General features: G+C 39.5%; 3 protein-coding genes across 4 annotated transcripts in view; 2 read left to right on the forward strand and 1 right to left on the reverse strand.

Annotated features, from left to right (window-relative positions):
- Positions 1-207: 207 nt before the first annotated feature.
- Positions 208-5200, reverse strand: LRRC57 (leucine rich repeat containing 57). 2 transcript variants are annotated; one of them, XM_017665391.3, is made up of 6 exons: positions 5124-5200; positions 4776-4881; positions 4531-4669; positions 3709-3977; positions 1516-1701; positions 208-1120 (listed from the first exon to the last, which is right to left on the reverse strand). In XM_017665391.3, exons 2-6 carry the CDS (start codon positions 4857-4859, stop codon positions 1079-1081), a joined length of 720 nt encoding a protein of 239 aa, XP_017520880.1. In that variant the 5' UTR covers positions 4860-4881; positions 5124-5200; the 3' UTR covers positions 208-1078. The 2 variants fall into 2 exon arrangements, with proteins under 2 accessions (XP_017520880.1, XP_017520878.1); XM_017665389.2 differs by lacking the exon at positions 5124-5200 and adding an exon at positions 4972-5117.
- Positions 5201-5222: 22 nt separating this feature from the next.
- HAUS2 (HAUS augmin like complex subunit 2) lies at positions 5223-15247 on the forward strand. Its single transcript, XM_017665392.3, has 6 exons — positions 5223-5380; positions 8866-8958; positions 9324-9393; positions 10246-10378; positions 11629-11737; positions 13385-15247. Exons 1-6 carry the CDS (start codon positions 5288-5290, stop codon positions 13592-13594), a joined length of 708 nt encoding a protein of 235 aa, XP_017520881.2. The 5' UTR covers positions 5223-5287; the 3' UTR covers positions 13595-15247.
- A 3878-nt stretch (positions 15248-19125) lies between these two features.
- Positions 19126-26201, forward strand: part of STARD9 (StAR related lipid transfer domain containing 9) — a 156539-nt gene continuing 149463 nt past the window's right edge. Inside the window, exons 1-2 of the mRNA XM_073241708.1 lie at positions 19126-19451; positions 24427-24496. Coding sequence (XP_073097809.1) covers positions 19405-19451; positions 24427-24496 — 117 coding nt within the window. The 5' untranslated portion in view covers positions 19126-19404. The remainder of the gene's footprint in view (positions 19452-24426; positions 24497-26201) is intronic.

Consider the following 26201-nt stretch of genomic DNA (forward strand, 5'->3'; position numbering starts at 1 on the left):
GTACCTTCAGTTTCTCTTAATAAGCATGTTTCCCAGTACTACAAAATGTTTATCAGTCATACGAAGGCATTTCAATACTCATGCAACCTTAACAAGAACATGTAACATTTCTTCCTAACCAGAAGGACCCTTTCAACCAAAAGGCCATTTACAGATTAAATTTCTTCTGTCTTCCCTTAAAGGATTAACCTTTTTCTTCAGGCAAAGTTCATTAAAAATTCTTTATTTAGTATATTCTCATTCAGAGAGTAAACTTGATAAACATGCTGTTTTAAAATATTGTAGCAGTAATTTTTTGTTATTTGATTTGATTAGTAGAGTTATAAATACAAAAAGGGAAAAAGATTACCATAAATAAAACATTATTTCTAACAAAGCTTCAGGAGAATCTTGATTATTAAAACCCCTTGTATCTTACAAGTTTTGCATATACAGGTTTTAGCTCATCAGAGTCCATACTAGTAAGGCACCTGCAATAGTAAAAGCTTCGTTACTGCAGCCTTGGGGAAGATTCTTAGTGTTGTGTTGGTGCTTCTCAGACAAAGTAACTTTTAATCAAGACAGTCACATATTTACATCTAAATTCCAAATATAAACATTGCAATTGAATTGATGGACTGGAATAAAATAAATCCTTAGATTAAGCGTAGCAGACTCAAAAGTCATTTTAATTTCATAAAAATAGGAAATGTCAAACAGGTGGAATGGCAACTGACTTTATGAAAGCTCATAAACTTAAACTAAACATGACATCTCAAGCTATGATGTAGAGTGACTCTGTTACCAGGCAGCATACCTTCACTTTATAAATAGTAACTAGCTCCTGGTTTCTTAAAGCCAAACTAATGATGGTTTTGAAGATCAGCATTGTCCTTTGCCCTATCCATGACTCAAAATGGAAGACTTGTCTCTTGATTCCTTTTAGCTTATTTGAGATGAGCCCTAGAAAGGAAAAAGATCATTGAGTAAAATACAATCTCCTGAACTGCAGATATCTTTGACAACAGGAGCCTTTGATTCACCCAGGTTGCAACAGGTTCCAAGTCAGTGTTTAAGGATCTCATGTTCCTGGAGAACATCATGCAAACTTCTTCTTGGTGGCTGTGAACCTCTCCATGTACTAAAAATCATGAAAGAAGAATATATATGTGATATTTTGGCATGAGCAAATATTAGCCTATTTAGGATTTTATATGATTTTTTTTCATTTAGGTTCATTGTAGAGAGTCCATTTCCTATAAAATCTACCTGTTCTAAATGCTAAACACAGGTTTTTTTCTATTATATTTTAATAGGAAACATCAAAAGATAAAGATGCTTTGTAATAAGCTGTCTAGAGAAAAAGTTATCTTGGCACAATATCACGTGACTAATACTTAGAATCCACCTCCAAAACGGGAAACAAATCCTATTGGCATAACAGGATTACACATATATTCTGTAGCTATCCACACTTGTGCACATAACAGTTCTCTGGATCAGTGACTAGAAATCCCGAAGTGCACTAATACATACCTTATCATATCCTTCCAGTTCTCGAAGTTTCTTTATTTCAAAAAGGTTGCCTTCCACAGCGAGCAGACAGATCTGGGAATCACTGAGGATGCTCTGTGGAAGCATGCTGAGCTCAAGACAGTTCTCTTCCAGGCGAAGAACTTTAAGATGAGGACAGCAAGATATCCTTACTGAAATCTGAGATATCTATTGAACAGCAGCAAAAAACAGGAGAAAGCATATGTGTGGTTATTTTTTACTAAATTAAAACAAAACTTTTTACTTGACTATTTGTCCTAGTTCTCTCACCGCCTCCCATTTTCTCACTACCTACTCATTCCAGAAGTTTCTGTTATCTAGCTTCTGTTACTACTATACTTTTCCAAGGGGAAAAATTGCTTTTTGAAGGTCACTAGTGGCATTTCTGAAACATTTTCTGATAATAAAACCACTTTCTACTATAGAAATTTTAAGAATCACACAAATCTAAGGAAAAGTTACCTGTAGTCCACCACCATAAACACTGTTTCACTGCCAATTTTTCGCCTGTATATAGATGCTCACCACTTCATTGCCAAAGTCAAGGATTCATTGTCCTCATTCCTTGTTGCATTTGACTGTAATATCAATTTGTTCTTTGAAACTCCTTCTTGTACCTAAGTACTGGGTTTTCTTCCTGTCTTTTGAATTATTCCTGATTTTTTGCTTCCCTTCTTGTTCCAATGGACATTTTACAAGCAGCGGTCCCTAATACTTAATATGTGATCTTTCTAAATGTTTTCCTAGAAAAGGCGTCCATTCTTAAAGCTGTCATTTGTTAAGACCTCAAATCTGTACACATTCATATCTGCTCACCTCTGCAGATTTCATGCCTCTGCAAGATTTTTGGTAAAACATTTCCATTTTGATGATTCAGCAGCATAATCAATTGCATGTCCATTCTCAATAGCATCATTCTTTTAGGCCCTCAAGCACAATACCAATTCTCTCTGATTAACTTAACACTTTCGCCCTTTAAATGCACCCAAGTCACCAAATTACATTGACTCTGCCTGGTATCATCTGGGAACTTGTTGGAAATGGCAAAGTGAATGGGAAACACTGAGGGTGGGGGCCTAGCAATCTCTTAATAAGATTCTCCTGATTATTCTGATGCACACTAAAATCTAAGAACCCATTGATTATATAAGGCAGCATAGGCGAATGTGAAGTAGCCAACTAATACATTCCTTAACAATTTTTCCCCCAAATTTGTTCTCAAATGTTCACAATTTTTTCCTAAAAATCTCAAGAACATACAAGAATATCCACTTTAAGGAAAAGATGGGACCAATCTCAAAGACATAGTGAATTTCATTATAACATAATGTCATTACAATCTAGAAGTTTGTTCAATAAAACTACAGTGATTGGGATGTTCCATTCTCTGTACTGTCCAATGTAGTAGCCATTAGCCACATGTGGCTTTTGAGTACTTGAAATATGATTAGTGGCAACTGGAGAACTTTATTTTTAAATCTAAATGAGTTTAATAGTCACATGTGTGGCTACTGTACTGGACTGTGCAAATGTAGAACAGACTAGAAAAACTAAAGGCCACCTAGTGTTACTATGTTTTAATGTTTCATCATATGTGCCTTAAGTCTAGACCAAAGATTCTCTGGTCAGACATACATTAACCAAAGAACTTCCAAAGTAATGGAAACGAATTACAAATATTACAATTAAAGCTCTCCCATAATGAACAGGCTTTCTCCAGGAAGCCTATCACTGACAGTTTTTCAGCAAAAGCAGGACACACACTTGACAAAGACATCAAAAAAAGGACAAATGAATTATCTCTGATATCCAACTCTAAGAATCTATGAGTTTAATCCTCTTTTCTACTCTTATTTTCCTGACATAGCTCCTTGCTGGATGATTAGAGGTATATTTGAGGAGGATATGAAGAACTCAAGATTTATGAGGCAGTTGTTTAACATTTGAAATTGCTCATCCCACCTTCCTAAAGACACCTACACAACAAACGCACCCAGTGTCTCAACTAACTCCATGGCAATTTGAAATTAGTCCAGCCCATAGACTATTATCTCTCTTCTAGCTTCTGATACCCAGCTCCATGATCACAGTTTAGAGACAAGGGGTTATACAGGAGCCCATAAACCCACATACATAAATGCTGTAAAAGGAAAAAAAAAACCTTTAGCTCTAGACCTGGTTCTGGTTGAGGTTGAGTTCAATAACCTGCAGCTCCCCCACTATGTCAGGTATGCTCCGAATCTGGTTCTTGGAGAGATCCACTACATCCAGGTGCCGTAAGTTACAAAGTTGGGGTGGTAGCGCTTGAAGCTGATTCCCAGAGAGGCTCAGGGTCTTGAGGGCAGACAGTTGCCCAAAGGTAGATGGCAGCTCTCTCAAGTGATTGTTGTTTAGGCTTAGAGTATCTAGTTTTTTCAGACTGCATAACTCATCGGGAAGAACAGCTGACAAAGAAAAAAGTTTAAAAACCTGAATGATACCGTTGAAAACACTTTGATGAAGTTTATGAAAACTATATGGTAGCCTGATCTGTTTCTTGTTAATATACAAGAATTCCCAAATGTTCTACTATTTTTAAATATTCATTTTTTACCAACATAGTCTTCTGAAGGTGTGGGTGCCATTAAATGCAGGAAAGCATTTGTATAATGGGCTCCTTTTGTAGTAACCTCCACATAATCCGACAGCAATTTTGCGGAATTTGGAAGGCCCTCCCCTTCCCATTCGATCCCACTTTCCTAACTGGAAGCAAAATCAGTTGTTTACATTACATTCCAAAGATGATCTTCCCTTCTGAGTGCAAATTAACCCAGTACCAATCATTATACCACCTGAGGAACTTGTAAGAGGGAATTACAAGAGAAAGCTTCAAGGACTCAGACATTCTCCAGTTCTCTGAACGGTTTCATAACAACATCAAAAATCAGTTTTTAAGAGAAAACCACCCTTCTTAACAGCGGATCACTAGCAAAAGCTTCCCAGGCGCAAAAGCCATACTCAATTTGTTGTTGTTCAAGGAGAGGCTCTTCAGCAGAGTGAACTTCCCTATAATCATAGGCGGTAGGCTCTCGATCTTGTTGTTGGACAAGTCGATGGTCCTGAGATTGCTTGTCAGCTTCTGCAACTCTGAGGGGAACTGGAGAGAGAGGTTCACAACTCGGAGAATCCCTCGCCGACTAACTTCACCGCCCCCGGGGTCCCTCTCCCTTTAAATTCCCTGGTCCGGTCCCTCCCAGTCTCACCTCGGTCAGCCCACGGTCCTTAAGCTGAAAGACACCAGTTTTCTGCGCGGTTTCTACGTGAGCGCGGAGCGCACTGTTTCCCATCCTAGCGCCGCGGTTTAGGTCCCTGCCGGAGGGAAGCGCAGCCGTCACTGCTTGATCCAGGCACCCAGCCACCCCGCCGGCCTCTCGCTGGGTCCCAAGCCCCAGCTGTCACCTCTGGCCAATTCCTGGATCTTGGGGGCTAGCCCAAGAGTAGCAAGGAAGAAAGGGAAGAACAGAGCCCGACCGCCAGACCCTGTCGCCTTTACTGCTGGACGCCGCTAGGAGCCAGACCAAGGATCAGGGAGCCCCAGACTAGCCTCCTACCCTTCAGCGATCTGCTCGCTCGGCAGAAGACCCGCGCTTGCCGGGGATGCGCTCCCCGCGCTTCCGCCCGGGCGGAAACGCCCTATGATGTCATCAAGCCGCGCGGCGCGGTCGCAGTGCGTAGTACTCACTCACGGCACCGCTCAGAGAAGTGGGTTCCAGCCATGGCTGTGGCGAGTCCCTGGGACTCGGCGTCCGCACCGAACCCTGCCGGGGTACTGCTGGACCGTTTGGTGGCTTCGGGCGTCGTTACTCAGGTGCGTGGACGGCGATGGTGTCCTTAAGGTGGTGCTGGCTGCGATAGTGGGGCAAGGGTACGGGCTGAGGCTCCACTAGACTAGGGGCAGGTGGAGCCCCTTCCAGGCAACAGGAGTGACCGTTCTGTGGTGGGTTCTGCGATAGCAGAGCTCTGAGTGCATGGGTGTTTCAAGTGTCTGCAGGCGAGTTATCCCAGTCCAGTCATGGGAGCTAAAGACCAGTGTCTCCGCTTTTTTTCATCTATGATACCGCCTCTAGATTCTAATGGGTTGCAAGGTTAGGAAATACGGGTAGATAGTTAAAACATAATCCCCAAACAAAACTCATTTATGTGAGGTATTGGACATATTTGGGGCGAGAGTAACAGGGTGCAGGAGAGCTCCAGGGAGAGCACACATCCTTAAAGGCCAAAAAAAAAAAAAAAAATTTACAAAAGGACCCGAAACACCTTGGAATGTGAATGGAGGAAGAGCAATTTATAGAAAGAAAGGAGAGGGACATTAGCCAAAAGGGTGCTCGTTTTAGGGTCAGCAAGGAAAGCATGTTCATAGGCCAAAGGTAAGAGCCAGTAGAGGGAGAAATTGAAAATATGAGGAAATAATGAAATACAAGTGGCAGAAGCGACTAGGGAATGGGGACAGTGGGATTGGGGGAAATAAATTTTTTGATAGCAAGGAAGTTGAGTTTCACTAAAAAGAAAACAGAAAAGTAGAAAGGTAAAAACATAATAGGTTAACAGTATGAACATGATGGGATATTTATGGAAAATACACAACTTTTTATACATAGAAGAGTCATTAAAGAATAACTACTGTACAGTATTTTTAAGATGAAGAAACTAAGGCCTAAGGAGACCAAGAACCTTGTCCAAGGTCACTCAGCTAGTGAAGCCGAATTAGATCCCTAGAGTGCTCCCTTTTCTGACACACTGTATCATCTCTGATGAATTGTGCTAGTGCTGTGACACTATCTTGAGTTTAAGCTTCTGTTGAAAAACTCTCCCAGATTACTTAGAAGACTTTGTAACCAGACCTTGTAGATTTTGGGGGATTGAGCGGGTAGTAACGAGTGCCTGGGAAATAGGCAAAACAACCACAGCACTCCCCAGTTCTCACACCTTCCTCATTTCTCTCCTGATTTCTTCCTACCAAGTTGCCCAGTACTCTCCTGTATTGTCCAGTTCTGTAACAAAGTAATTTGGTAAACCTGTAAGACATTTGGGACTTATCCCTCAATGAGCATACTGATAGATGATATAAACACCTAAACCAAAGGAGTGAATCATTGGTGAGAGACTTTTTGGCATGGATATGACCAAGGATCAGGGAGCCCCAGACTAGCCTCCTACCCTTCAGCGATCTGCTCGCTCGGCAGAAGACCCGCGCTTGCCAACTGGCTGTTGGGGTTGGGGTTGTTTAGGGGAGGATCTTCCTAGTGCAGTTACCTGTTTTGCCTAAAGATAAAATCTGCCAATCCATAGCTCCTTAAAACCATTTTACAGTCTTACTGCCCAGCTAATCCCAATGAGGAAATTTAACAGATTGGTAGCATGATTTTATTTTAAGCAAACTTGACATATGAAAACCTATTTTTATTAGAAAGGATTTAGTATTGCTTCTTTCAAAATGTAAAATATTGTTCCTTTAATCAGTCTATCTCTTAAGTGCACATCATTCCATGTTCATTAAAAATTGAGTGATGCCTAAAATTGTGATATGACACAACTCTACTGGAAAACAAAGCTTGTTTGAGCTTTGTTCTGTTTTGATCTATCCATTGGAGAATGATTTAGTGAAAGGCAGGATTAACTGTCTGTAGGATAATACACAGTATTTACTTTCATTTGTGCTCTAGGACTGTCTTAGTGGCCTTATATCCTAGATATTTTTCCAGCAAGCTTTAGTGTGTCATGGCATCTTGATCAAAGCTCCCTCTACTGGCAGTGCATAAGATAAGGATTTGGGCCTACAAAAAACCCTCAGATTATAATCATTTTCTAATATGTATTTAATACTATATATATGTGTGTGTGTGTGTGTGTGTGTGTGTGTGTGTGTGTGATTGTGTGTAATTTACTATATTCTTAATCTGTATCCTGTCCTCCTCTGTGCCCCTCCCCCAATTTAGAGCCTCTGTTCTTAACTTCTGTGCTATACTGCCTCCCTTTTATGTCTCCCAGCTAGAATTCAGTATGAAGAATGAAAGGTAAAAAAGAAAAAAAAAGAATGCTCACAGATGCTAGTTTATACACACAACTGCTTTCATTTTCTGCATTCTGACTCCTTGCCATAGCTGTCAAGATCTCTCATGATTATATAGGAAACCACATTTCCAGATTCAGCATCCCCTTCCTCTCCTGTATATGTGAGGATTAGAATACCTTTTCCTTCCTGTCATCATGAACTTGTAAAGGTCAGAGAGCTTGCTTTAATTTTCCATTGCCTAACTCAATAAATGTTTATAAAACTGATTATCATTGGTTAGCACACTTCTGCTAGGAAGGGCTGGAGCACAAGTATTTGAGGCTTTTTGGTTCATATGGTTGCAACTAGGCTGCTGTACTTAGAAAGAGATAATAAGTAAATGAGTGGGAGTTGAGTTCCAATAAAACTTTATTTCTGGGTCCTGAAATTTGAACTTTTTATAATTCTCATGTACCACAAAATATTACTTTTCTTTTGATATTTTTTCCCCAACAATTAAACCTTAGCTAATGGGCTGTATAAAAACAGACAGTGGACTGCATTTAGTTCATGAGCTTAGTTTTACAACCTGACCTATACAATCTCTAAAGTTCATTCCTGTGCTAACATCCTGGAAAAGAAGAGGATACAGAAAATTATGGATGATGCCAACAGATGAACAAGATAATATTCTGAGATTACCTGCAATTTAAGGAGTCAGTATAGGCAGCCAATATCCTGCATAGGATGAAAGGGTGAAAAAAGGAGGGGATAATAACCTTTTTAGAAAAATAATTATGCATGGACAAAAGAGTCCTTTAAGTGAGAATGTGAAAGGAAACTTTATGAATGACTTGTAGCCCATAGAGGTCATCAAAGAATCAGATAAGTTACTCCACTGGGGGACAGTGTTTGCTTTTAGCCCCAGGAACATCAGAGAGACTAGGGCTTGGTCAGTTGCACAGAGGTGATTCTCCAACAACCGCAGCCTTCGAATTCTCTGATAAGCTATGCAGATTCACTAATGCAGATCTATTGTGTGTGGCACTTTAGGAAATAGTACAAAGTGATTAAGTCTTATTTGTTTTTCTTATTTTTTTAAATTTAGGCAAAGGATTTGTGATAGTGGAAGTTGTAAAAACAGGCAATACCCATTGATACTGTTCTACTCAGTACCTTACTTTTCAGGGCGCTGTTGGACATGATGTATCCTCATATTTTAGACCCCTGGGCATGCTTTTCCAAGTTACACAGAAACTTTTTATAACATACTGTTGCTTTCTCTGTTCACTTACCATTAGGAGACCTTAAATATATCTAAAAACTCAGCTCCTTGCTTTATGAACTTCGCCAGACAACAGCAGATCACAAATATTCAAGCTGAAATCTACGAGGTAAATTATGTTGGGCTTTATACTTTCTACTTCTAGTACAGGGAAAAAAATCTTCATTATTTCTAAGAGCAATTCTTTTAATACTTAGAATAGTGTCTAGCATGTAGTTGGATAGGTGTTTACTTATAGTAACTAATAGTAGTAATAATAGTCATAGCAGTAGTTAGTAGTAGTAGCAGTAACAGCAACAGGGCTTGAACATCAAATTGAAAAGCTTCAGTAAGTCCCCTGGTTCTCATAACAAACTATCCTCTCAACCCTCTTAAATATTCCTGGACTAAGACTATCTATTTGTATGAAAGTTTAAGCCTTTACTTCAGGCTACTTTTTACATGAGCTAAATGTTATTTTTGTTCCTAATGTAGAAAAACCTGGAAACTGAACGCCTAAGACTAGAAAAAGATACCGCAGATGTTGTTCATCCTTTTTTTTTGGGTAAGTGGTTTAGAATTTCAGCTTTTTCTTGGATTACCTTAAGTAAGCAACAGGCAGTAAAATTATGATACACCATCATTTTTTCAGGTATTGCCACAAAGCTAACAAAGTCTTCTATTTGCATGCTCAAATAGAAGTCCTGTTGGCATGGTTAGTGCAGATAGCATAAAAAGTGACCAAGGTAGGAGCTCCTCAAAGTCAGGAGCACTTGAAAGACAAAGAAATGCTGATGAACTTTCCAGATTAAAGGAGACTAAAGGGGCATGGCAACTAAAAGCACAGTGTGGTCATGGATTGAATACTTGATGAGAAAAATTTTTACAATAAAGGACATTATTGGGATACTAGGTAATGTTTAAATAATGGGCTATATTAAATATTGTTAGTATTGTACCAATGTTAAATTTCCTGAATTTGATACTTGTAGTTATAGAAGAGGATGTTACTACTTTGGGAAAAAAGTGTTGAAGTTTTAGGGATATAAGGGCATATCATCTGCAACTTACAAGACAAATGTTTGCTTTTTAAAGTTCATGTAGAATGTTAGAGACAAGAGATGGGCATAGAGACTTTTTTGAAGAATGTAGCTCTGGCAATCAAAACTGAATAGGAGTAGAGTTGAAAAAAAAAGATGTTAGCACTGAATTCAGTTGTCAGTAGGAAAAGTAAGAATATAGTTGAGAATGAAGCTGCTATTGGTATTAAAGATAGCAAAGAGGAGAGATTTAGGAGGGAAACGGTGGGATTAATTTTTGTCATTGTTAGTGTCAAACTGAAACAAAGAAGAAATTATTAGTAATTTCAAAACTTACTTGTCCTGTTGCTAATTATCACTGTTTCTGATTTGTGTAGCTCAGAAGTATCAGACTCTGCAAAGCATGAATAGTCATTTGGAAGCAGTGCTAAAAGAGAAGAGGTCCCTCAGGCAAAGACTGTTGAAACCCCTGTGCCTGGAAAACTTGCCTATTGAAGCTGTTTATCACAGGTTAGACTAAAAAGTAGAAATTAAAAGTTATACATGTTTTCTGAGGGTAGTTTTTGTTTAGACTAGTTTTTTATTTATCATAGCATGATTCATCAAACAACATATTACTGATTATATCTATTAACATTATAACTAATGCTGATACATTAAGCCAACAGAAAACCCTTTGCTTTTAAAGAATTAGAACTGTGGTGAAGAGAAAGGCATTCCTTTTGCCCATTGTGTTTTGGGAAATATTGATAATAACTTTAATGAAAGAAATTAGATATATAACTTATAGTAAGGTAGGTAAAAATCATTTTTATTATGTATAGACTTTTCTGTGAAGTAAATTTATTGTTGTGTTAATGTTGCCCATACATAAGAATTCTGTTTGGGAAGTTTAAGCAGGACAGTGAAAACAATGTCAACTAAAGGAGTTAAAAACCAGCTCTGGTCTCATCTCTGCTGTTTGTATACCTCAAAGCCTTGGGCAAATGATTTAAGTTTTTACTTCAGTTTCCCAGTTCCCAAAATGGAGATGCTTTCTTTCCATTGCTCTCTTTCTCCTAGAGTATTGCAAATATAATAATTAACAATGAAAAAGCAGACATCTAGGGATCTGATTGCTAACTTTCTTCACCTCCTAGGGCCTTACTAGCTGACCCTGTGCTGATCAGTGTCTCTCTTAAGGTCAGGTTTTTCATCTTGTAGTGAAATAATAGATATACAAATCCCATTCTTGTGGATCTATTCAGTATCTATTTAGAACAGTATATAATACCATTAACATATATGTTATACAATACATATATCAGAAAAACTTAGTAATGATTCTAAAGCATTTACAAATGCAAGCATTCAAAGTAGTTTTATGTGTAGACTATTCCAGTGAAGTATATTTATCCTCATTTGTTCTTCACAAAGAATGAGTAGATTGAAACAGAATGAGGTTTTATCTAGGACAATTTCTTTACTTCTGTGAGAAAATTGCTAACATTAAAGTTTATCTAACATTAGCTTGGGTTTCAGATAGGATTAGTGATGTCTCTTTCTGTTTATTTGTTTGAATGACAAGTTAATTCCTGCTTAATTAGAAAGTGAAAAAGGACCTTTTTACCACTGATATTTCCATGAATGCAGAAAGGTTGTTATTTGCTTGTTGGGTTGATTGTAATTCTCTTATCTTGTATTAAAAGTCCTAATTAAAGTTAAAAAAACACAAAATAACTGAACTAAAAAAATAGTTGACTTTTTTTCACCTCCTTCAGATGCATGGTACATTTGCTGGAGTTGGCAGTGACTTTCATTGAGAGATTAGAAAACCATCTTGAAATAATTAGAAATTTCCCTCATGTAGAGGCAAATCTAAAGAAAATGGTAAGTATTAATAGCATTTATGTACCTCATAAACTCCTGTCATATTACAATTGGCTCTTTAATTCTTTTGTACTAGAATCTCAAATGTGTAATCTTGTTTAATTTGTTGATGGTTAGTATTATGAACAAATTATTTTTTTTTAATCAAGATGCTTTTTCCTTTTTTACATAATTTTCTTTAGAAGTCATTTTACATTGTTTATATTCCATTGTTTAATAAACACCTGGTATCTTTATTGTTCAAGGGACAATGCTAATAGGTATTATGAGAGATAAATAGGTATGATCAATCCCTGCCCTCAAATTCTCAAGTTTTGGTGAGAGAGCTGTAAGATACTCTCTACTTCAATTTGCACAATAAGTACAGCAGAGAATTATAAAGAAGATGCTGTCTATTAAGTACAGAAAAGAGAGGGATTACTTCTACTATAGAGAGATTGAGAGTAGGATGAGTGTAGGAATACTTCAAAAGTTTAATATAGGAGTTTGCAGTGAGCTATGTCTTAAAGAATTAGTGAAATCTGGACATGTGGCAGAACAAATAGTCACCCAGAAGCAACAATGTGAAGAAAGACATGAAAATTAGCACAGGTAGTTTGGGGGAAGAGTGGACTTCACTTTGGCTGATGTTTAAAGGTATTTCTGTTTTAAAAGAAGGAGATTAACTTTAGTTTATGCAATGCCTCAAAAGTAAGACTAAGAAGTTTAGACTTTACTGAGTACTGGGGAACCACTGAATGGTTTTTGTTTTGTTTTTTAGAAAGGGCACAGAGGAGTGACTTGATCAGAACTGTACCTTAGTTGTGGACAAAATACTGAATAAAGATTGAGCTTTTCCATTCAAATTATAGGCAGAGAACATTGGCATCACTTGGAAGCTTGTTAGAAATGCAGAATTGCAGGCTTCGTTCATTTTAAGACATTCAGAATCTCAATCTATATTTTAACAAGATCCTCATGTGATTTAAATTTGATAAGCTGTAGGTTAGAGGACTAGGCAGATGAACCAAAGGCAGAGAAACTTGGAGAATAAGTAAATACAGGCATTCAAATGAGAGAGTTAAAGCAAAGGAATACAAAGGATTATGTAGATTTCTAGATTTTGACATCAAAATTCTAGAACATGCCTACTATTTGGACAAGGGACGCATCTGAGTTAATGAAGTTTCTAACCTGATGACTTGAAGGTAAGTAGGATCAAGAGATTAAAGAAGTTAGTGAGTTTGTTTTTGACCTGTCTTGCAAATAATAAGTGTTCAGTCGTTGTTTGTTGAACTGCAGTTATATTGTTTGAGATATTGATTGTATATCCAGGTGAGATTTCCAACAGACTGAAATGTGGAACTAAATTTTAGGAAGAAGATTTGATTTGACAATATAGATTGACAAGATTAGGCTTGACAATGTAGACAATATGTGCAGTGAAGTGAAAACTGAAAACAAAGGAGAGATGAATTCACAAAGAAAAAGTGTGTACTGTAAGAAGTGGGAGAGCACAGTTTTAAGGAGGCTTTGTATTAAAGGGCTGGAAAAGACCAGGTGTTAAGTTTTGGTATAATTGGTATTATAACCATAATTGTATAATAATGATGTATTAATGACAGACATAATTTCTCTCCCTATTTTCCCCTTCTTCAAATGTTACAGAGCAAGGCTTTAGCAAAGATGGATGTTTTGGTGTCTGAGACAGAAGAACTGGCAGAGAGTATACTCAAGTGGCGAGAACAACAAAAGGAAGTTTCCTCTTGTATCCCTAAAATATTAGCTGAAGAAAATTATCTTCACAAACATGATGGTATAATGCCTCCTTTACCTTTTACTTCTAAAGTCCATGACCAAACTAGTAATTCCCAGTGATTATCAACTTGCATTTTTACTCACTTATATGTACTCATGTGAAGTCCATTTCTAGTCAGTCATAACATGGGTACTTCCAGGCTTGACCGCTAGCAATACTGAAAGAGCCCTCTTCTATATTGTACTAAGATTCCATCTTCATTAACAGCAAATTGTTTTTCATATATTTTCATTCTACTTTTTAGTAAAACTCATGAAGATCAAATTTAACTATGACAATTTATTAGCATTAACTATATCTCAGGCATCAGAATCTTTTTTAAAATATTCTTTTTAAAATATTCTTGTGTCTGAATTATAAGAGTCTCCTTGAATCTGAAAGAATGTTGTTTATTCCCATAGATGGTCACTAAGTGCAGATAAGGTAACATAGCAGGCCTGACTGCTATCCTTTAAAAGGCCTTCTTGCAAGGTTGGTCCTTGGCTGGTGTCTGGGAACTCAGATTTCAGAAGGGTCCCCTCCATTCTCATTGATAAGAGTTATTCACTGTGACTAAGGTGTTTTTGTACAATATGGTTTGTGCTGAACACCTGTACTCCTTCCAGAGTCTAGAATTTTGATATATGCTAGGCAGAAGGTACCTATATAACTAGCCCCCAGTAATAGCCCTGGGCACTGCATCCCTAATGAGCTTTTGTGGTAGACAACATTTCACACGTGTCACAACTCAGTGGCTGGGGGAATTAAGCACATCCTGTGTGACACCACTGGCAGAGGACTCTGGAAGCTCGTGCTTGGTTTCCCTGAGACTTTGCCTCATGCACCTTTTCCTGATGCTCCTATGCTTCATACGCTTTTGCTGTAGTAAATCATAGCCATGAGTACAGTGATATGCAGAATCTGTGAATCCTCCAAAGATATTCTCAAACCTGGAGTGGGAAGGTAGTGTGACAGTCTTGGGGACCCTGACACACTAAGCAATTCCTGAGGTGTTCACTGGCCACCTTAGGAATAGGCAAAGAAGAAAGAGCAAAGAAAAGAAGGGGACACATTATAGTGACCCTTTTAGAGGTTTATAAAATGCTCAAATAATTTTAACTGACTTATTGTGCATAAAAAAGGGAGTGGTGTACTAACACTAATAGTAAGCCTCAGGATGTATTCATTTGTATCAGTACCATAACCTCTGCAGGCTTATTTTCAGACTTAGGGTTCTCTTTTTCTTTAAAATGTGTGCATCAGTATTTTTATACTGTAGCATTCTCTGTATCAAAGGGGTTCACCGATCCTTGTACTTATCACACTCCTTAACACAAGAAAACCTAAATACAGTGGGTGAGTAAAGTAGTTGTTTGTGACGAAGCAGCATCATTTCCAAAAAATACCCTGCTGAAGCAACCAGCAATCATGTTTTGAAGCCTACTTTGCTAACTTTTGCAAATGAGGCCTAGAAGAGAGGTCATAATATCTCAAACATTCCATAACATTGCCTAGGTATTACAGCAAAACATTTTAATTGTATTTCATCAGAAATCTGTTCAAGGGGCCAGCCTTGGTTTCAAACACATTGTTATTCTTTTTCTTCATGTTATTTCCTTTATTAGTTTACATATATAGTGTCACAAATATTGATATACCTGGTTTTGTTTTTCATTTTTTTCTATTGTCTTTTTCAAAATACAAAAAATAAACCTGTTAGTTTTTAACTAAAATTTTGTGGTTCTTGTCTGAATCCTATGTGATAGAAAGGAAGGATTCTCTTAGCTTACACAGTTAAAGTATAGGTACAAAGTCTATCTGACCCACAAAAGCTTAGATAAAAAAGAGCTAAATTGGATCTGAGGTCTACTTCAAAAAGAAAAACAAGTGTAGTACTATGCTAGAGTCCTTAAATGCTGATCAATTATTTTTTCTTATTCAGCTTTTAGACATATGAATACTAAAAAAAAAGTTAGCTCTGGAATGTCTTTCTATTTACAACAGAGGTGTGTGAGATTTGTGAATTCACTTCCAGCATAATTATGAAGCCATTTGTAAAGACTATTCTGGAGGAATTGAAATGCTATCTGGTTTTTCTGTCATCTTTAGATTACTCCTGATCTATAACTCTTCCAGACTGACTCCTGTTATCCCTCAAACCTTTAATAAAGTCAGGAATATAGTCTTGAGGAATAGGAAATCCCAAAGGGTTTATTGACATGCAAAATATAATTGCAATACTAATAAACTAATTAATATCTTGTAGAATTTCTCAAAATGTCTGTAAAAACTCTGTGGTCCTGAATCTGAATTGAAAATATACAAATGGAAAAAAGAGCTAAAATCAACAACCCAATAGCAATGAGCACCAAGATTATGGTCTCTAAAAAGCTTTTACCTATGTATCTCTTCATCTGCCTGTTGATTTGTATCCTTTACTATGCTTCGTAATAAAATGGCAATTAAGTGAGTAAATGGTTCCCTGAGTTCTATGAGCTACTCTAGCAAATTAGTTGAATCCCAAGAGGAGATTGTGGGGACCCCTGATTGATAGCCAGGAGGTCAGAAGTATGGGTAACAACCTGGACTTTTGACTGGCATCTGAAGTCTACTTTAGCAAATTAATTGAACCCAAGAAGAGGTTTGTTGACATCTCCAATCTGTAGCTGGTGGGTCAGAAACTTTGGTAGCAACCTGGGCTTGTGACTGGCATTGGAAGTGGAGGGAAGTCCTGTGGGACTTAGCCCTTAACCTGTGGAATCTGATATATCTCTGGGTAGATAGTATCAAAATTAAATTGAATTGTAGCACACCCAGCTAGTGTTGGAGAATTGCTTAGTGTTGTGGGGAAACTCCTCCCCCATGTAGGAAATTGGGTCCAGAATCTTTAAACCCCTAAAGAACTGATGAGCTAATGAGCTCAGAGGATGATCACTAGAGGTTGTAAATAGCACAAAAATACAAGTACTGATTGATTTATCAAGGCTCTGGATTGAATTACCAACTGAGAAAATACAGAGGATAGAAAAATATTTAAATATCATGAAGGGGTAAATCTTCAAAGTCTGGTCTGTGTGAAATGGACAGGAAAGTGGCCTGGTTTCTTTAACAAATACCAGTGGGGACAAAAGAGAGGGACAAGGAAGCTACTGAGTAAAAGATTAAAAGACATATTAACCAAACTTTATTTGGATCCTGATTCAAAGAGACTTTTGAAAACTAACTTAATGGACAATCAAGGAAATTTGAAATTTGAATATTTGATGCTGTCAAGGAAATATGTCCTTGGTTGTGATAATGGTATTATGGTTATGTTAAAAAGGAGTCCTTATCTTAAAACACATACTGAAATATTTGTGAATGATAAAATTTTTAAAATACAGAATACTGTCAAGCTAATTTCTCCAAACTGAGGATAGAAATATATTAATACAGTAATACTTTTCCTCAGTTTTATTGAGATATAAGTAGTATATAACATGTAAGTTTAAGTTATACAACATGATTATTTCATACATGTATATATTGTACAATAAGCACCACAGTAAGATTGATTAATAGAGCATTCACCAATTTTTGTTGTAGTGGTGAGAATATTTAAGATTTATTATTTTAGCAACTTTCACATATACAATAATATTGACTATAGTTACTGTGCTGTGCAATAATATTAACTATAGTTACCGTGCTGTACATTAGATCCCCAGAACTTATATGTCTTACATCTGGGTTTGTATCATTTCCCTCACCACTAGCCCTGGCAACCACCCAACTACTCTATTTCTATGAGTTTGAATTTTTAGATTCCACATGTAAAGATCACACAGAATTTATCTTTCTCTGACATTTCACTTAGCATAATGCTCATTCATGTTATTGCAAACAGCCAGATTTCCTTTTTTATGGCTGAATAATATTCCGTGTGTGTGTGTGTGTTTCCTTCATCCATGCATCATTTGAAGGACTTAGGACTTAGCTTGTTTCCATGTCTTGGCTAATTGTGATTAAGGTTGCAATGAACATGGTGGTGCAGATATATTTTCCAGATAGTGATTTTACCTCCTTCTGATATGTACCCAGAAGGGTTGGTTAATCATAAGGTAGTTCTATTTTTTATTTTTTTGAGGAACCTCCATACTGTTTTCCCTAGTGTGGCAGTTCTTTTCACTGCAAAGTGCAGTGAGTAGAGAAGCTATTTGGAAGACAAGGGTTCCAGGTGAATCTGAATTGTAAATAAGCTATCCCAATACTCTAGGGAAGGGTACTTTGACATAGAGGAGGGAGAGGAGATTGGATAGGTAAACTGTTGTTGGATCATGCCTGACACACACACACAAAGGCCCCATGACTATTATCTCCACTGGAGTACTGAAATAGCCTCCAGAGTGGTTTCTCTTGGGCTTCCATCCTTCCCAACTCCTCAGACTAGTCTCAAAACAGCAGCCAGAGTAAACCTCTAACAATATAAATGATATAATTTAACTTTTCTCCTTAAAACTCTCCAGTGGTTTTCTGGCTGACCTAGGATAACATCCAAAGACTTTACTGTGGCTTCATGTTAACCCTATGAGCCTCCAACTCTGTCACTCCATTCTACCCCACTGGCTTTCAATGTTGCTGTTTTTCCAACATTCCAGGCTCTCTCCAAGTTCAAGCCCTTTACATTGGCCTGTTCCTGGCACCTGGGATTGCTCTTCTTTACAGTGTGACTCTACATCTTTCATGTTTTTCTCAAGTGTCATTCTCAGTGAGGCCTCCCTTGGTCATATTATCTAAAATTTCAACACCTCTCTACTCACTTTCTTTCTCCTTTCCTGCTTTATTTTTTTCTCCTAAAGTAATTTGATACACATTTTACTTAAATTGTTTTATTTTAGTTTCTCTCACCAAGCTCCATGAGGTCGGAGGTTTGCCTGTTGTCTTCACTGCTATGTTCTTGCTTAGAACAAAGCCTGTTATAATAGGTGTTTACTTAGGAAATACTTGTTAAATAAATGATTATCTCCATGGCTCCCTCCCTCACTTTCTTAAGATCTGGCCAGGTGTCATCAGTGAAGCCTTTCCTGAAGATCCTATATAAAATAGCACCTTTCCCCCTATATTCACACACAGAGACCATTACTATATCTCCTTATCCTGCTTTAAAAAAAATGCACTTCACATCATATACTATACATTTAGATTTATTGTCTCTTTTTCCTGCCCGTAGATGCTAATTTTCACGAAGGCAAGGACTGTATCCTCAGCCCCTCAGAATAGCGTTTCTCTTGGTAGGTATTCATTAGTTATTTTTTGGATGAATGAATAAACCGGTTCTGTCCAACGGCATTCCCTCCACAGTCACAAACCCTACCAGGTGGCCATGAGGTTCCAATCCAGAGAAGCTCTCCAGTGAGCACTGTAAACGCCTTCACACACTGCCTCTTTAAAGAGAGACGCTGCTCCTTGCTGCAAACTGCAAAAACATCGGTGTTTCCCATTTTCTTTTGCCCCTAAAATTTAACCACAAAATTGACATCTCAGACCAACGCAGAGAATAAGAGTATTTTGCAAATTACTCTATAAACTGCTGGCGTTAACCAAAAGTTAACGGACTTACTTGACTCTACATAGCACTGACCGTCAGGCTAGTTTCTAGTCGTCACGAACTGCGCGGCCCCGACCAGCCCTGCACCACCAGTCTGCCGGACCCAGGATTGGCCCCAAATCTGCAGGCTCCGCTCCGGCCGGACGGTGGCGCGCGCACGGGCGGGGCCGTCGGGAAGGGGACGGGGCGGGGCCCGGGGGCCAGGCAGTCCCGTGAGGCGCGTGGGGCGGGCGGGGTCCGGCCGGAGCCGGGATTGGTGCCGGGGATGCTGCATCTGAGCCGACTAGCCGGGCTTACCGCGGGATGGCGAACGTGCGCGTGGCCCTGAGGGTCCGGCCCCTCAGCAAGAGGTGAGTCTGGGCGGGAGGGGGCGCCTGGGGCGTCAAATGTGGAGGAGGGTGAGGTCCCCGCCTCTCCCTTAAGGGATCCTGGCCCCGGGAAATCAGACACAACGTGCCCCAGGGGCTGGGGTCCGGAAGCCGTAGAGGCCTGGCAGGACGAGACCTCGGCTCGAGCTTTCGCGGCGTGCTGTGGGGGAGGGCGGGATGGCCCCGGGGTGCGCTGCCCTGTTCCGGGTCCCTGGAGTCCTGCCAGCAGGAGTTTTGAGGGACCGCGGCGCAAATCTTGATGCCCGGGTGGGGCTTTTGCCACTGGGTACGTTGAGAAGGGCTGGCAAAGTATCTCTACGCGGAGGGAGGGATCGGAGCCTCATCTCTCTTCTTGGTGGCTCTGGAGTACCTGTGAGGACTAGGACAGAGTTGTGTTGTCCCTGGGTGCACGTGGGTTTCTCAACGAAGATTAAGAAAAAGGCAGATTATACAGCGTGAGAGGGAAATTGAGGCCCAGAGAGATCGAGGGTTCATCTTATGATAGACAGCAGACTTGTTTAGTCGGGGGGAGTAATGCCAACCCGTTACCTCTGCGTCGTTCAGTGCCCGTTTCCTCATTGGGCGCATCTGATGCACCTCTCAGGTCTTGAGACATCCAATACCAGCCACGTATTTTCTTCCCTGTTTCACTGATTTTCCACTCTTAGGTTTAGAAAGTTCGGAAAGACTTCATAAGGGCGGTTGACCTGTTTTCTAAAGAGCTATAAAGCTTGCGGACAGGTGGGAGTGTAGAGAGCACTCTGTGTGAGAACACTGAGAATAAAGACTTAAGCTATTAGAAAACGTTAAGTTTTGGTTGTTTGGGGAAGAGTGTGTGTGGAAGGAGGTGAGTGATATCTTACCAGATAGGAAGCTGGTAGAGTGTAGTTTGAGATCAGAAGCCACATCCTGGAATTCTTTGGGAGGTTTAAAAATTTCCAGGACACAAGATGGATTAAAAATTGGGCAGAAAGTTCAAAAAAAGGCATCGTCTCCTGTAATAAAATTTGGTTCTAGCAGGGATTATGTTTGCCTGATATGGAGGTGATTGGTTTTAAGTAATGCAATTGACAGAATAAGAAGAGCAATGTGATGAAGGTAAGAAACAAGAAAAATAGAAAGGAAGGTAGGAAAAAGGAAAAAGGTACAATGACGAAAGAAGGAAAGCAGCACGCGCCAGAACTGCTGTGTTTAGATTGGCAAATGGCTTGTGTCATCTGGCTTCTCATTACTCAGCGTGGTGTTTTAGGGTTGGGTTTTTCATAGGTGCAGCTGCCATCCTTAGAGGTAGCCTCTGGCAGATCTTTTTGCAAAACTGTTGTTTGGGGCTCTCAGGATAACAACATTGAGCACTCCTAACAATAATTTCTCAGTTCCTTGGGAGTGAGGAATTTATAATATTATGGATTAGATGAAAATGCTGTTGAAATCAAATCTATTGTAGCCACAGTAGAGCATAACTTATTACACAAAAGTGAGGAGAAAGAAGAGCTCAGAAGCTATTTACTTTTAGCTCAAGTTAGGAGCCTTGACTAGCAAGTGGTAGAATGCCAAAACAGACATGCAGGTGAGGGCAGATTTTAACAGGCTAAAGATTCAGGAGCAAATATGGATAAATGCAGTGTGACTCCAGCTAAGTTGGGACCACTCCCCTCTTCACACTGGGTCCTGCAGAGATGCAGCATTACTCCAGGGTCTTCACTGAGGCTCATCTGAATGTAGGGAATCTGCTGATAGTGTGGTTTGTTCCAACCTTCACATTAAGTCACTAGCACAGACACAGTTTAACAAAGTCACTGGATCTGATGTTGTACTTGGAAGGAACCTTGGACATCATCTGGTCTCAACTTCCATTTGTCACTGAATCTGATGTTGTACTTGGAAGGAACCTCGGACGTCATCTGGTCTTAACTTCCATTTTTTTGTTTTTCCAAATGAGAGAATGATCTTGTTTAAGGTCTAAAAGTAGGTAGAGCCAAGATTCAATTCACCAGACCAAGCTGCTACTTCCTGAAATTACAGAAAAGTTGCACTTCTTTCTTAAGCAAATGACTGCTCAGGACTAGACCTGACCATTAGTAAAATGACAATATGGGAAATGGTTTTGATGCCCTCCATGTACCTCACAGTTGTTTCCCATAATCAGAAGGTTGGTATCTCATTATGTAATGCTACCCTTTGTCTATCCAAAATCGTTCATCACTGGGGGAACATGTTCTCTTCTGCCAACACTGAAGGCTCTGGAACACTCCCCCACTGTCCTAAAGTTACTTTTCATACACTGTATTCCCTTTCTGTGCTTTTATTTTTTCAATCTGTAAAATAGGATAACTTCTTCAGTCGTCTTTCATGAAGATAACCGAAAGAATGCATTTGAAATACTTAGAGCCTGGCTCATTTTAAGTGTCCAATAATTTAGCTATATAATTTTTAACAACTGTTTTTTTTTGAGAGGGCATCTCTCATATTTATTGATCAAATGGTTGTTAACAACAATAAAATTCTGTATAGGGGAGTCAATGCTCAATGCACAATCATTAATCCACCCCCAGCCTAATTCTCATCAGTCTCCAATCTTCTGAAGCATAATGAACAAGTTCTTACATGGTGAACAAATTCTTACATAGTGAATAAGTTCTTACATGGTGAACAGTACAAGGGCAGTCATCACAGAAACTTTCAACAACTGTTTTTATTCCTCATTATACTTAGCTGTCTGTTTTTCTTAAGTTTTTCAAATGAATACATAACAAGTGGTAATGGGTTGGTTATTTCCCACCCAAGACAGTGATTCTCAAATTATGGTATGCATACAGTTCACCTGGGGAGCTTGATATATTGCAGCTTGTTAACAGGCATTTGAATTAAGTAGCCCCACCATCTCCCTAATGAAGGTAGCCTGGACCACACCTTGAGAAACACTGTCCTAGGAGTAAGCGTGTACCTGAGGATTGATTTGTCCCTGTGCAAAACCTGTAACTCTAAGGAAAGAATGCCTGTTGGTAGAACTTAGGACTCAGAGGCAAGTGGTAGGAGTGTCACTCTTGCCACGTGTAAGGCTCCATCTGACTTTTGTTGAGCTCTGTGTGGCCAGCGCCCCAGTTGAGGCTGGTTCCCTTTCTTTCTGCTCTGCTCAACATTAATTCATCCCCATTTTGTTTTAAGAGTATTTTGCAGCCACTAGGTTACCAGTGGCAGTGGACCAGGCATGGGAGGAGCAGCATCTCACCCTCCTATAGTGCCATATCTTTCTGACAAGAGGTCAAGTTCAGGACTTTTTTTTTTTTGGCTGCTTTATGCCAGAGAGACCTAGATGAATCCTCAAGAAAGGGACGACTTTTAAGAATTAGATAACAGATTTGGAAAAGTTATTACATGATTTTTTCCCTTATTTTCTTGTCCAAATTTACCTTAATCTGTGTATTACTTTTATAATGGGTGGAGGGATAACAAAACCTACTTTAAAATGCAGAAAGGGGAAAAAAAATGTTGCCCTACAAAATATTAACACCAAAGATGATGATTTTCTTTAGGAGAGCAGATGGCTGGGAGACAGTTTTTGATCCTTGGGAACCAAGACTATTTCTGTTGCGTTAGGTAGCATCTGCTGTGAAATGTGAAAGAAAGAGCATCAGGGCCTTGAGGAAATGTAGCGGAAATGTTATTACCTGAGGGAGAGAAGGTTTCTATCCAGGACTTTATCCCAGACTCACTAACAGGTTTAAAAAAACAATCTTAAATCTAAGGACCTTTGTCTCACCATGCATCACTCCCAACAGTCCTCTGAGTCCTCAAGCTGACATCCTGGGAACCCCAAGGAAGGTTAAAAATGAGACCTAACACAATATAGCACAGAGAAGACAAGTAGTGACTCTATAGCATCTTACTGTGCTGATGGACAGTGACTATAATGGGGTATGTGGTGGGGAGTTGATAATGGGGGGCATCTAGTAACCACAATGTTGCTCATGTGATTGTATATTAATGATACCATACTAAAAATAAATAAGTAAATAAATAAATAAATAAATACAATGAGACCTAACATATTTTCTCCACTTTCAGGTACCAGGCTAGGAGTGATTCAATTGATAACTTTCATTGTAGTGGAGGAAGTGTTAATGAATTTAATTCCTATGTTAACATTCTGGCCTTGAGCACTTTAGCCTAAAACGCTTTATGTTAATGAAAAAGGATTTCCTATCTAGAGTGGTGTATATGCCATTCATTTTGGGATTCAGGTATATGGGTTGCTTAGATTTAGCCCTGTAAAGTGAATTTCGGGGCTGGTTGTTAGCAGTGTTATGGCATAACTGCAGCATAGGAAGATTCTCAAGGATTTCGACTTAGGAAGGTAAAAGGAAAGCATTTGGGAAATATGCTCTCAGGATCTCAGCAGAGAGGGCTCCAAAATCTTTTTCATCCCTACCTGTGCTCAAAATTTCAGAGAAAATCAGAGGTGATGCCATGTTAGGTGGTGAGCCAAGGGCACACTCAAGGGTTTCCAAGCCTGTTCTAAAGTATAGTTTAGAGTCCAGGCTTTGAATTGGGGTTGAAATCTCAGCTCTGCCGCTACTAGTTGTGTGACCTTGGACAAGTTACACAGTTTCTCTCAGCTTTAGTCTTCCATCTGTAAAAATGAAAATGTGATAGGAAGTCAGGAGGGCATATTAGAGGGATTGCTTAAGATGAAGGACAGTACGTGCTGTACCTAATGCAGTGCCTAGCATATGGAGGGCTCTCAGAAACGGTGACTCTTGGCTGTTGCAGAGCCAAATTCAAATGATCTGGAGAAGCGTGCCAGCTAGGGGACTGCTTGATGTGATGTCTGCAGCTACCTGTGGAGGCAAACTCCAGTTCCAGGGTTGTCCTTGGAGTACTGATCTCAGCTCCTCTTTTCTTGATTAAGAAAAAAAAGCAATGTTTCTTCTCATATGGGTTTGGGTTTTGTTTCTAGGGAGAACAAAGAAGGGGGAAAAATTATTGTGGAAGTTGATGGCACAGTGGCAAAAATCAAGAATTTAAAGGTAAGCCTGAAATTCTTTATCTTTCTACCGAGGAGCTAGTATTGTGACAGGGGCTCCAGTGGGATAAAGGTGTGTATGTAAATGTGTTTAGAGTTGGGGAGTGGGAGAGGAAGAGGATATAAGGGCATTTGTGGGAAGAACTTTGACCAACCGCAAAGGAAATATAATAAATACAGCAGGAAAGAAGTAAAGGGCATGGGACTGATAGAGCCTAAGTTCTTTCAAACAGGGCACAGCCGTTTTGGAAACTGATCAGTAACTGCTTTGAAAGTAAACACAAGGCAGGTTACAGGGGCCATGGCTAGCTTAAATCATGCTGGGCACATCCATAGGTATCTTTAAGTCAGCTGACCACCAGTTAGGCTTTGTCCCTAGCCTCTTATTTGATAGCACTTCATCTAGGGGGATCACTGGGAATTTTGGTATCCATTTGCTATTGCAGGATTTGTATTGGCCACAGTGAGGTCCAGGTGAAAGCCTTCAGATCCCAGAAGTGAGTTGGCCTTTGGCCTGAGTCTTGCTACAGATTTGCTTCTGTAGATCTGACTGACCTCTGAGTCACAATGGACAAACTCTGGGAACTTCCTCTATGACCCCTCACCTCCTCTCAAGGCTAATTTCCTCTGTCCCATCCCTACATTTTCCAGGCAGTGGAAGTGGAAAGGATTCATTCTTTGTGGACCAGGGACTGCTGGTATAGTCAGCTTGCAGGTGGTATTCAGCATTCCTGAGAGCTCAGGGAGCTGACTTGCAGGAGTGAGGGTTATCTGGACCCCAGGCCTCCTGGCCATGCCCACTTCCATGTTACTCCTGTGATGTGATCGGTTTCCTTTGTCAGTAGCTGTCTGCTAAAAGAGAATTGGACCTGTCCAACTTTAAACAGGAACTCCCCAGAGACAAAAGATGTTTTACTTTTTGCTTTCTCTTATTTATATCTCTGTTGCCTAATCACTTCAGGGGCTTTGTTCTGAGAGTGCATATATTTGGCTCTTAAGAGTAAATCCTTGCCAAGATCAAACTCTAACCTGTCCCCTGCACACCTTCCTAGCTGCTTACTTCCCTGAGCTCAGTTATCCACTAAGAATTTACTAGGCATTCTGGTAGCCTTTTCCTACTGTGATTTATGGTGGCTGGTGCTGGGGATTGTCTCTCTCTGTCCGAAATCTAAATTTTACATAGTAAGACAAGGCATTTCTAGGAGTAATGCCATTCTCCCCAGTACCTGGAAGTTCGTTCAGTTTCAGACTCTGGCTCGCTCCCCAGGCAGTTGGATCGGTCCTAGCTCTTCTGTCCAGTGTACTTTCTAAGTCACTGGGGGTGGATACCAGGGACTAAAGTGGAAGACCTAGGTCAATAGAGCCTGTCAGGCCCGGGACTGAACTACTAATGTGCTCCTGGAGTCCTCTATGGAAATATGGATAGAAAAAATGACAGTGATCAAATGATGCCCTGAGAGAGAAAGGCTTTCTCTCCCAACCTGTTCTACACCTCGGATGATTGGTTTGTGGGCAGGCAGATAAATGATAGTATGACAGATAGACAAATTTAATTATCTGGGGCTTTATTCATACCAAATGAGACGGGAGTAGAGGTTACTGTTTTCCCCTTTTCTGGTAGATGTCATTAAGAGTCTCATGAGCATTCCAGGTCTCTCTAGCTACAGCAGAGAGGAATAAAGTGCAACTGACCAAATAATAGAGAAGAC

This window comes from Manis javanica, chromosome 8 (assembly GCF_040802235.1).
Source record: "Manis javanica isolate MJ-LG chromosome 8, MJ_LKY, whole genome shotgun sequence".
In the NCBI taxonomy this organism is placed as follows: Eukaryota; Metazoa; Chordata; class Mammalia; order Pholidota; family Manidae; genus Manis; species Manis javanica.